This window comes from Danio rerio, chromosome 22 (genome assembly GCF_052040795.2).
Source record: "Danio rerio strain M-AB ecotype USA chromosome 22, GRCz13ab, whole genome shotgun sequence".
In the NCBI taxonomy this organism is placed as follows: Eukaryota; Metazoa; Chordata; class Actinopteri; order Cypriniformes; family Danionidae; genus Danio; species Danio rerio.
Genome location: NC_141042.1, coordinates 842,501 through 855,000, shown reverse-complemented (window position 1 = coordinate 855,000; position 12,500 = coordinate 842,501). Strand labels below are relative to the sequence as shown.

The following is a 12,500-nucleotide window of genomic DNA, read 5'->3' as shown; positions in this document are numbered from 1 at the left end:
AGATGGGTCAGTTGGCATTTCTGTGTGGAGTTTGCATGTTCTCCCAGTGTTGGCGTGGGTTTCCTCCGTGTGCTCCGGTTTTCCCCACAGTCCAAACACATGCGCTATAGGGGAACTGATCAACTAAACTGGCTGTAGTGAATAAGTGTGAATGTGAGAGTGTTTGGGTGTTTCCCAGTACTGGGTTGCAGCTGGAAGGACATCCACTGTGTAAAACAAATGCTGGAATAGTTGGCGGTTCATTCTGCTGTAGTGAATAAAGAGAAAATGAATGAATAAAGTTAATTTTACAGTACCTACTATTATTTTGTGTGTATTTTTTAGTTTGTCTGTAACACCAGGAAGTGTTTCTTTTAGTATTGTTTTTCATTTTTAGATCTGTCAATTGGCTTTGTTTAAATTTAAACTCAATTTTAATAGTATTTTATGTTTATGATCTTTAGTTAATTACCTAAATAAGTTGGTTCCCAAGAACTCTTGCTATTTAATTTTTATGTTTTAGTGCTATTTTACTTTTCTGTTTTCTCCTATTTATGTTTGAGTAAGAAGTTTTTATGTTCATTTATTCATTTTCTTTTCGGCTGAGTCACTTTATTAATCCGGGGTCGCCACAGCGGAATGAACCGTCAACTTATCCAGCACGTTCTTATGCAGCGGATGCCCTTCCAGCCGCAACCCATCTCTAGGAAAGTTTTTATGTTTAAATATCATTTTATTTGTGTCTGATTTCCAGCGAAATTAGTTAGTTACCATGGTGCAATAGTTTTAGTACTGAGTTTTTAAGTTTTAGTGCCATTTTACATTTCTATGTTCAGTTAATTAGCTAAGTTAGTGAGTTACCATTAAGTTTCAATGCTAGACGTTTAATTTTTCAGTACCAAATATTTAATTTTCACATTTTACCTTAACTAAAATACTTGGTTAACACAAAGTGTTGTAGTTTTAGTACCAAATTTAAATACTATTTTGTTTGTTTTTGTCAGTTAATTACCTAATGTAGTCGTTACCATAAGGTGTCTAAGTTTTGAAAATAAATGTTACATTTTTGAGTACTAAACATTTAATTTCGTAAACTAAAATCGTTATTTACCACAAAGTGTCGTAGTTGAGTAGTGAATTTTAATACTATTTTACGTATTTTCTTCAGTTAATGATTATTTATCATGTAATATTTAAGTTTTAGTACTATCTTACAATTCTATTCTTCAATTAGGTACCTACGCTACTCATGTTAACATCATGGGTCTACGTTTCGATATTAATTGATCATTTTTAACTACTAAACCATTAATTTTTACATTTTACAAGTTTCAATACTAAATGTCAAATTTTTGACTGATAAACATTTCATTTTTAGACTTTTGTTAACTATAATAGTTCAATTTTAATGCTGTTTTGTGTGTTTTTTTTCATTTATCTAAATTATTTAGCATTAAATATACAGGTTTTAGCATTGTGTTTGTTATTTGTAATACTATTTTACATTTCTATTCTTCATTTAGTTTAATAATTAGTTACCATTAGGTGAGTTTCGATACTAAGTTTCTAATTGTTCAGTACCAAACTAAGCATTTCTTTTTTCATTTTACGATAAATAAAATAATTGGCCACCATGTAGCGTCGTAGTTTGAGTGTTTATTTTCTAAGTGTTAGTACTATTTTACATTTCTATTCTTAAGTTGGTGAACAAAGTTAATGTTACCATTAGCTGTTTAATAATAGTTTCGATACTAACTTTCCTCTTTTTCAGTCCTAAACTGAGCATTTCTCTTTTTCATTCTACGTTAAATACAGTAGTTTTCTTAGTTTAAGTAGTAGATACTTACTCTAATTTATGTCTTTCTTTCAGTACTAGACCATTGACCATGAAGTGTCTCAGTTTTAGTGTTTTGTTTCTAAGTTTAAGTACTTTACGCATCTATTTTTCAGTTATTTATATTAGTTGGTTACCACGAATAGTCTTGATATTTTTAGTTTTAGTTCTTGTTTTAGTTACTAAGCTTTCCTGTCGTCTTTACTGCTATTTTATTGTGACTATTCTCTCATTATGTGATGTTCTTGGAGTTAGATTAAATTAGTTTACAGCAGAACGCGGGAGCCTTTTGTGTGTTCTCCACCGATGCTGTGGAGAAAGACTGGAGGAAACTATTCAACCCATGCTGAGAAAAGTGAAGTGGTGTGAGCAGATTTGGTTTTGTGAGAGTTTGTAAAGTGATTTAGTTGTGTTGACGTGTTTGGCAGCTGTTTGGCGAAGTCTCACAGTGTCTCATTGTCCTAAAGTTCCTGGGAAACTAAACCAGCAGCTGTCGCTCCACGCACACACACACACACACCCTGCCCCCATGTCCTCATACAACCATAACAAACCCCCATCACAGTCCAAACAATCCCTCAGCTGGGGCTCAGCACTGCTAGCGTTAACCCCTCATACACCTATATACACTTATACCAGAGAACACACTCCAATAATCTCAAATGTGTCTCCTCTACAGTTTAGGAAGAGAACTCTAAAACAATTTATCAAACTGCGCTCAGATCTGCACTATTGAACCATATGACACCAATAACTCGATAAACTATTATAAATGTTTCCTACTTAATGGTGTTGTTGTACACTTCTTTGACTTGGAAAAACGTAAAAATGTTAAATGTTGCCATGACAACAAACTGAAATAAGATAAGATAAAGTATTGTTTTTTGGCACTTATTAAGTGGATAGGACAGTATTGAGACAGGAAGCAACGTTTGAGAGAGAGGGGGGGTAGGGAAATGTCCTCAAGCCGGGATTCGAACTCAGGACACCCTGACATGCTACTGCACTATATCAACACGCTAATCACAAGGCTATTGCGCCGACAAGATAAAGTGTTTTAGATAAATTAAATATTATAATTAAAAAATAAAAATAAATACTAATAATAAAATAGCATAAAAAATAAAATAAAATATAGGCGTCACGGTGGTTCAGTGTTTAGATTTTTTGCCTCACAGCCAGAAGGTCGCTGGTTCAACTTCCGGCTCAGTCATTTAGCATTTCTGTGTGGAGTTTGCATGTTCTCTCCGTGTTGGCATGGGTTTCCTCCGGGTGCTCCGGTTTCCCCCACAGTCCAAACACATGCGCTATAGGGGAATTCGGTAAGCTAAATTTGTCTGTATTGTATGAGCATGTTTCCCAGTAATGGGTTGCAGCTCGAAGGCCATCCGCTGTGTAAAACATGCTGGAATAGTTGGTGGTTCATTCTACTGTAGCGACTACCTTATGAATAAAGGGACTAAGCCGAAGGACATTGAACAAATGTCTAACGTACAAGAAGATACTTTTAGAAATCCCATCCCAACCTGAGATATGCACAGATGTAAGCTAATTTGAAACCTAATAATGGTATACCTACAGTTAAGTATAGTATGAACACTAGTAAGGGGTGAAAGACAAATATCTGGCACTCTAATCTAAAGTTTTCCTTTATTTTGGCCAATATACCTGATCGCCATTCGCGACAGGAAGAGATCAGCCCAGTATTCAGAGTATTTCCTGTTTCGCTTACATGTTATTTCAAACACAAAAAGGCCTGAAGAGCCGAACGACTAAACTCACAGAGATTTAGGGGCACTTGTGCTCTACATAGCCGACTCTAACCACAGCGGCCCACACACACACACACACACACACACACACACACACACACACACACACACACACACACACACACACACACACACACCCACACACACACACTGGAGCTGACCCAGCACACACTGTCCCAGAGAACAGACTTTGAGCAGTAATTAACAGTTTGTTTGTGGTGTCAGTGTTTCACCTAAATCTCACTCCACCCAGATAAGGGAACGGTGTGTATTCTGCTGTAATCCTAGTTTGGGTGTGTCCTGTTTTAACTTCCTCACTCACAAAACAAGGTTTCCAGTCAGCGTTGAAGAGGAAACCCCAAAGCCGCTGTTTTTTTCTCCCCCTCTCGTCATTGGCTGACGTCACCGCAGCCCAGCCAATCAGAGACTGTTGTCGAGGCAGAACTGAGGACAAGTTTATGCGTGTGTGAAAACTGCAGCGAAGCACGGAAATTCTGCTAATCCGCTGTATACCACTGACAGAAACTTGAGTTTAGGACACTGTTAAACACGTTTATCACAGTATTTAAGACTAAATACTGATCCCATTTGCTCTCCACCAAAACTGTTAATATCGTCGAAATAAACCTTAAAAAGAGTCAAGTGAGTATATTTAAAAATAACGCTAGACGATTATCTGAAACAATAGTCAGCGGTGTTAGACAAATAGCTGAAACTGCATTAGATATTCTAAGAACTATATGGGATAGGTAAAAATAAAATTTGACAAGCTTTGTATTAACAATATTAATGGCTGTTGGTAAATGTGGTATTTGTGCTGTTGAAATTGAATATGTTCTATATTATTTAATTTTAAATCTAATGGTGCTCAATTAATTTACTTAATTAAAATGTAAAGCTGAGGCAAGTACATATTTACTCAAAGATTTCCACATGAAAAAAAAGATTATATTAAGAAACAGTTTTAAATCTTAACGCATTAACAATTTGTTACAGCATAATACTTTAGTTTTCACTACAGTAAACTGGTTAATTGCTGCATAACAGTTGTAGATACAGTATTGGGTCATATGTTTAATACTTTGTGTAATTACCACAAAATGTAGTTTGGTTAAAACAGTTTACCTTATCACAGTTTTGTTTTACGTGAGTGTAAAACTCCTCGATATTAGTAATCTTTTGTTGATGTAAACATCTTCATTCCTCTCTACATTCAATGATTGTCTGATGTATAAACCGCCGGTTTGAGCACACATCTGCTGACCTCTGCTGGAAACACTACAGTACTGCAGAATACGACTGAATAATGAGAGAGACGCGAATAAATCGATTTTTGGGCGAGTAAAGGAAAAATAATAAGATACATCTACCAAAGCGATTGTGAAACAACGACAGAACAACTTTTTTTTCAGTTGACGCGGGAGATTCAAAAAGTTTTAACCGTCTTCAATTGCGCGTCTTCTAACGGTTTTAACTGTTAATACAGGGGGATTCAAAGTTTAATTTTATCCATGAGCTCTATCTAGCGACGTATATTTAACGAATGATGAACAATTATTTAATGTCTTCCCAAATGAAACAATGTTATAATTAAAAGTAAAAATTGTTAAACCATTAAGTACTTGTAGTTTGTTGTGGTATTTCTATATCTGCTTTGGTAATACAACACCTAATATAAAATTACTCAATACTGTATTATTAAGTTCTCTATTATACAAAAACACACTACATATTTCCTAACAAAGTGTAAATTGATGTATTTATTAATGTGGGTTTATATTGTTTCTCTAAAATAAAGAAAAAGCAACTAAATAAAATATCCCTAAAAGCTGATCAGTTATCACCAGTAAATCATTTTAATAAGTGACTTTGTTCTGGTTTTGTTCATTTCATTTGAGAATGACACATTTTAAAGGCTCAAAATGCACAGGCGAACTGCATAAAGTGTCTTTATTAACAAATATACATCTTTATTTTCAGCATGTTTTAATCCTACTGCCTCAAAGCAGGTACAAAATAACTCCAGACACTCTCCGTCACACACACTACACATTAAAACGCTGTTCATCCAGTCTGTGTTTTCATCCATCACTGATCTGAGGTCAGTCCACTGTGCTGGATTGCTGCTGTTGCCATGGTGATTGCCTCCTCTAACGTCTGTTGATCTTCTAACTGCATCACAAAACCAATAAACACAGTTAAACAAGTGGAGGTATTCTTACTGTTCACCTTATTTTTTTGACGTTTCACTAATGTGCCCATATGGTTCCTGTTAGGGCTGTGCGATTAATCAAAATCGAATGGCAATTTGAAACTTTGTGATTAGCTAATCACAAGAGGCTGTGATATGAAATATTTACAGTTGAAGTCATAATTATAATTAGACCCCCTTTGAATTTTTTTATTTTTTTAAAAATATTTCCCAAATGGTGTTGAACAGATCAAGGAAATGTTCACAGTGTGTCTGATAATATTTTTTCTTCTGGAGAAAGTCTTATTTGTTTTATTTCAGCAAGAATAAAAGCAGTTTTTGATTTTTTAAAAACACTTTTAAGGTCAAGAATATTAGCCTCTTTAAGCTATATTTTATTCTGATAGTCTACAGAACAAACCATCGTTATACAATGACATGCCTAATTACCCTAACCTGCCTAATTACCCTAGTGAAGCCTTTACATGTCACTTTAAGCTGTATAGAAGTGTCTTGAAGAATATCTAGTCTAATATTATTTACTGTCATCATGACAAAGAGAAAATAAATCAGTTATTAGAAATGAGTTATTAACACTATTATGATTAGAAATGTGCTGAAAAAATCTTCTCTCTGTTAAACAGAAATTGGGGGAAAAATGGGGGTTAATAATTACGGGGGGCTAATAATTCTGAATTCAACTGTATGTATTATTTAATTTTCCCCGCCCAGAGCAAATGCGTGCCTGCCGCATGTCTGTTCTAGCCAATTGACTGACCACACTTTCGTCTTGACCAATCAGAATTGCGCAACCAAACTATACGGAACGCCCACAGTAAAAAACAAACAGGAAAGTGCAGACAATTGGGTTAATGGCATCTGCCGCTTCAGCAGCATTAATAGACAAATAATATTAAAGGAAAAACAGCTTCGGTAATATAGGAATATTTTGGTTTTAACGTCACAGACACCAAACAAAAACAGGTAACGTTTAACAGCTGACGCTGAATTTTTGCCACGACTTACAGGTTATTGACCTGAAACTTATCTTCAAAATTAAATTGCAAATCACAATCGCAATGTCTGTCAAAAAAATTGCAATTAGATATTTTCCCCAAATCGTACAACTCTAGTTCCTGTTAAATCATTTATTGATGACCAAATAAGAACGTTTCGAGTTTTGGTACACAAAAACGTACCTTTCCAGAACAAGTTGTTTTTTTGTAAACACACTTTGTAATGTAAATAGTTAATTGCACTTTGTTATTCTTCTAGTTCAGCGCTAATGAATTTTAAATGGTTTGAGTTGACTCTAAATGGCTCGATATGATGGCAAAAGCAATCAAAACATACTATAAAGTAACTAACTATTCGGTAAGTTACTTCAAAAAAAGTAATTTATTACTAATTACATCATCACAATTGTATTTAAAGTACTTTTCAAATTATTAAAGTAACTTACTCAATAAGTACTTTAATTACTTGACTAAATACTAATCCAAATAAATTTTATTGCATAGATAATATAAATTAAACTCTTAATTCTTAAAATTTGAGTCAAACAGGATTAAATTTAAAAATTAAATTAGTTTTAAACAATGAGCACTTTAAACGTAACATCATATTTCATGAATATTTTATATTGGCATGTATTTGCGTTTCATTGTTTAAGCATGTGCAGTTGTTGAACAAACAACTTTCATTAGTTGACAAAATTGAGTTAATATGCTAAAATATGTTTACAATTACTTCACCTTACTATACTTTATATTTTCTTGAACCAATTTATTATTATTTTATTACTTCTTAAGTATATGCTGTTGTCTTGATAAATAACATGTTATTTACTTGAAAACTAGAATTATTCTGCAAAGTATATACATTTCTCTGCTTCTCTGAATAGATTTATACAGAACTGTTGAATTTATGTACATCATTTAAGGCAAGTATATAATAGTAACTGACCCAAAAATTAAAAGTAATCCATTACTTTACTTTTTCAACCAAAAAATAACTCTTACAAAAGCTAGTTACTATCACAGTGTGGTGTAAGAATGACCTGTACTGCGATCTGCGTGCCGTTTTCCGTGGCTAACAGTGCCACCTGCTGGTATGCCGACGAGTTCACTTCAGTCATGATACCGTCTGATGTTACTATGGCAACCTGCAGGACAAGCACAGCGAGTTATTGAGTGAGTGATCAGAGCTCTGACGACCACACAGAGCCACACATCCCATAATAACCCCCACCGGCTGCAGCTCTTTGCCATCTGTAAGCATGGTGACCTGCTGCCCGCCGCTGTGGCTCTGCTGGGCAGGAACAGAGATGGTGGATCCATCCTGGGTAACCATGGTGACGGCGGTGCCGAGGACCTGCAGGTGTGAGCTGATGATGTCGTTGGTTTCCATGGCGATGTCAGCATCAGGCTCGCTGTGCCCGACATCCTGCGGCGACCCGTCCAACACCTCTGCATCTGTGCGCACACACAAAACCGGCAATATAACTGCTACAACATAATAATGATAACAAAACTAGTCAGTAGTAGCCTGACTTTTCTTAAATCCTTGTATAAACCGTGCTGGGTAGATTACATATGAATTGTCTTCGGTTACTAACTACTTTTAGATTACTTTTGTAGATTACGTCTGTGCTAACCCTTATTTGACGTCACATATATTGAAGCAGGGTAATCTTGTGCTCTCGTGACAGATGGAAATAATAAATAGCGTCATTGTTTATCATCAAAAAAGATCACTTCAGAACATAACCTTACCATAACCAGAACATAACCTGAATATAAATAGAACATAAACCGAATATAACTTGAACATAGCTAGAACATAACCTAAATACAACCTTAATATAACCAGAACATAACCTGAACATAGCTAGAACATAACCTAAATACAACCTTAATATAACCAGAACATAACCTGAACATAGCTAGAACATAACCTAAATACAACCTTAATATAACCAGAACATAACTTGAACATAGCTAGAACATAACCTGAATACAACCTTAATATAACCAGAACATAACTTGATCATAGCTAGAACATAACCTAAATACAACCTTAATATAACCAAAACATAACTTGAACATAGCTAGAACATAACCTAAATACAATCTTAATATAACCAGAACATAACTTGAACATAGCTACAACACAACCTAAATTCAACCTTAATATAACCAGAATATAACTTGATCATAGCTAGAACATAACCTGAATACAACCTTAATATAACCAGAACATAACTTGAACATAGCTAGAGCATAACCTGAATACAACCTTAATATAACCAGAACATAACTTGAACATAGCTAGAACATAACCTAAATACAATCTTAATATAACCAGAACATAACTTGAACATAGCTAGAACATAACCTGAATACAACCTTAATATAACCAGAACTTAACCTGAACATAGCTAGAACATAACCTGAATACAACCTTAATATAACCAGAACATAACCTGAACATAGCTAGAACATAACCTGAATACAACCTTAATATAACCAGAACATAACTTGAACATAGCTAGAACATAACCTAAATACAATCTTAATATAACCAGAACATAACTTGAACATAGCTAGAACATAACCTGAATACAACCTTAATATAACCAGAACATAACCTAAACATAGCTAGAACATAACCTGAATACAACCTTAATATAACCAGAACATAACCTGAACATAGCTAGAACATAACCTAAATACAACCTTAATATAACCAGAACATAGCTAGAACATAACCTAAATACAACCTTAATACAACCAGAACATAGCTAGAACATAACCTAAATACAACCTTAATATAACCAGAACATAGCTAGAACATAAACTGAATACAACCTTAACATAACCTGAATATAAATAGAACATAAACCGTATATAACTAGAACATAACCTGAACATGACCTTAACATAATCTGAATATGACCAGAACATAAACTAAATATAACTAAAACATAACTAGAACATAACCTGAATATGACCTTTACATAACCTGACTATAAATAGAACATATAAATTAAATATAACTAGAACATAACCTGAACATAGCTAAAACATAACCAGACTATAAATCCCACTGCAAAAAAATAAAGTTTAATTTACTGAATTACATCTTTCAAAAGACACTCACCGTCCTCTGTGGTGTCGAAGTCTCCATGTGCGGTGCGTTTGTGCATGGCCAGCGTGGACGTCTGTCTGTAGGTTTTCCCGCAGTGGCTGCAGGTGTACGGCTTACAGTGTGTGTGGACCACATGATGCTTATAAAGACTGGAATATTCTGTGAAACTCTTCCCGCAGCCGGGGACTGTGCACAGGTACGGCTTCTCACCTGAGAGAGAGCGAACAGAAGATAGTAAAAGAGTAATAAGAGCAACACTATATTAACATTCTGTTTACATCTGGGGCCGGTATCACAATGGTGGTTTAACAAACTCAGGATTACAGGTTCAGTTTGAAGTTGAAAACCAAAAAATGTGCAATGCCTTGTTGATACCATGAAGCTAATATTCTGTTAACACGGGACTTGTTTCTGAATTCATCAAGGCGAGATATCAGAAGCAAACAGATAATCGCAGGTCTCATAATATAAAACTACTGTAATTGACTTCTTGTGAGAGAGTCGGTGCTATTTACAATTAAAAAAAAAAAAAGAATTTTGAAACATTTACGCAGCAAGTATAAAGAGCTGTCCATGAACGCGGAGAGCTAATGGAAAACAGCTTACCTTATTAGTACAACTGATTTTAGTGTTTATATGGTTTATGATATATATAGGTTTACAGACTCAACAATCTAAGCCATTTGCTAATCTGGATTACAGATATAATAATTTTATAAATCATGTAATTTAATTATGATATATAATGCTCGTTAAATGAGTGTATTTACTGTCACTGCAGTTTGTGACCATTAAACCTGAACATAACCAGAACACAACCTGAACATAGCTAGAACATAACATAAATATAGCCAAAACATTACCTGACATACCTAGAAAATAACCTGAACATAGCTAGAAAATAACCAGAACATAGCTAGAACATAACCTGAACATAACCAAAACGTTACCTGAACATAACTAGAAAATAACCTGAACACAACCTGAACAAAGCTAGAACATAACCTGAATATAACCGAAACATTACCTGACATAACTAGAAAATAACCTGAACATAACCTGAACATAGCTAGAAAATAACCAGAACATAACTAGAAAATTACCAGAACATATCCTGAACATAGCTAGAACATAACTTGAATATAACTAAAACATTACCTGAACATAACTAGAAAATAACCAGAACATAACCTGAACAAAGCTAGAACATAACCTGAATTTAATCTAAACATAAGCTGAACATAACTTGAAAATAACCAGATCATATCCTCATCATAACCCAAATAACTAAAAAATAAACTGAAAATAACTAAGAACATAAACTGAACATAAGAAAATAACTAGAACATAGCAAGAACATAACCTGAATATGACCAGAGCATATCCAGAACAGAATATAACCTGAACATAGCTACAAAATAACCTGAACTAGAACATAAACCAAATATAAACAGAACATAATCTGAACATAACCAGACCCTAAAATACCATTGCAAAAAAAAAAGAAAGATTAAAGACAAGCTACCTTCATGGTACCCAAAACCCAGCATTGCTGAAAACTAAACTGAAACTTAACTGGCTAGCCAGCTAATCCAGCTTCATGATACAGGCCGCAAGTGTACACAGGGCCAAATTACAAAGGAGATTTGAGCATGTCTAATGTTAATCTCCGGAAAGCAGCTGAACAGTTCATTGTTAATGTGTAAACGTAGTCTTAAAGTGTGTGATCTGCTAATGCTAGCACTTCTGTACCTGTGTGTATCCTCATGTGGTTCTTGTAGTTGGTGGCACTGGCGAACGCTCTACCGCAGGACGGCTCTGGGCACAGATAAGGTCTTTCGCCAGTGTGTGTACGTGTGTGAACCTTCCGGATGTTGGAGGTGGTGAAGGAGCGTCCACAGCCCTCAAATGGACATTTAAAGGGCTTCTCGCCTGCAGAGAGAGTCAAATTCCCATCATTAGTGTCAGCTAGAGGCTAGTTTGCTACTCGTTTAGTTCCTAATGGATGACTGATTTTATCTGCACCACCATATAGGTTGATTTACAACGTTTTAAAATCAAAACAGCAGCAAAACATCATTTAACCCTTGAAGTGACAACAGGTGGCCTATTGCATATTTAAAACAGTAATACCCTGTGCTAAACCTAAACTAATCTTCAAAAATGAGATAGCATTTTTCATATTTGACCACTGTTTAATAAATAATATTATGTAGTTGTGGTAATTTAGTTCCACTAATAGTGCTACAAAAGCTGATATGCAGATACAATCACAATTTTGTTTTTAAAAAGTTATAGTGAAGAGTATAGATATATATATAGTTATGTAGGAATACTGATAATAGTAGCGGTTTCAGTAGTCGTTTTCCTGTAAATAATTATATTAAGTGTTTTTTTATAAATAATTTTACTATAATTTACAAATAAAAAATAAAAAATGTTGTAACGTAACCTGTGTCGTCTATTAGCAATCAAATAACATGGATAACTATTACCCTAGTGGACATTGTTGGTATAGCGACTAAAATTACACTTTTTTTCAACTTGAGGCTTTTATTTTGAAATTTGTGTTTAT

General features: G+C 34.5%; 3 protein-coding genes and 1 long non-coding RNA gene across 9 annotated transcripts in view; 1 reads left to right on the top strand and 3 right to left on the bottom strand.

The window, feature by feature from the left end:
• Nucleotides 1-12,500, bottom strand: part of zgc:112334 — a gene marked incomplete at its 3' end in the record, with an annotated part of 817,035 nt that overhangs the window by 140,845 nt on the left and 663,690 nt on the right.
• The window catches only part of prkar2ab (protein kinase, cAMP-dependent, regulatory, type II, alpha, B), a 773,085-nt gene that overhangs the window by 140,843 nt on the left and 619,742 nt on the right, over nucleotides 1-12,500 (bottom strand).
• Nucleotides 1-12,500, top strand: part of LOC141380116 (uncharacterized) — a 68,087-nt gene that overhangs the window by 44,763 nt on the left and 10,824 nt on the right. The window lies entirely within an intron of this gene.
• Nucleotides 5,519-12,500, bottom strand: part of znf76 (zinc finger protein 76) — a 16,176-nt gene continuing 9,194 nt past the window's right edge. For 4 of the 6 annotated variants that reach the window (XM_087303035.1, XM_087303034.1, XM_087303036.1 and 1 more), the window contains 5 exons: nucleotides 11,678-11,857; nucleotides 9,938-10,135; nucleotides 8,027-8,250; nucleotides 7,836-7,940; nucleotides 5,519-5,757 (listed from right to left, as the gene is read on the bottom strand). In XM_087303035.1, the coding sequence (XP_087159161.1) occupies nucleotides 5,674-5,757; nucleotides 7,836-7,940; nucleotides 8,027-8,250; nucleotides 9,938-10,135; nucleotides 11,678-11,857 (791 nt within the window). In that variant the 3' untranslated portion in view covers nucleotides 5,519-5,673. 6 annotated transcript variants of the gene reach the window in all.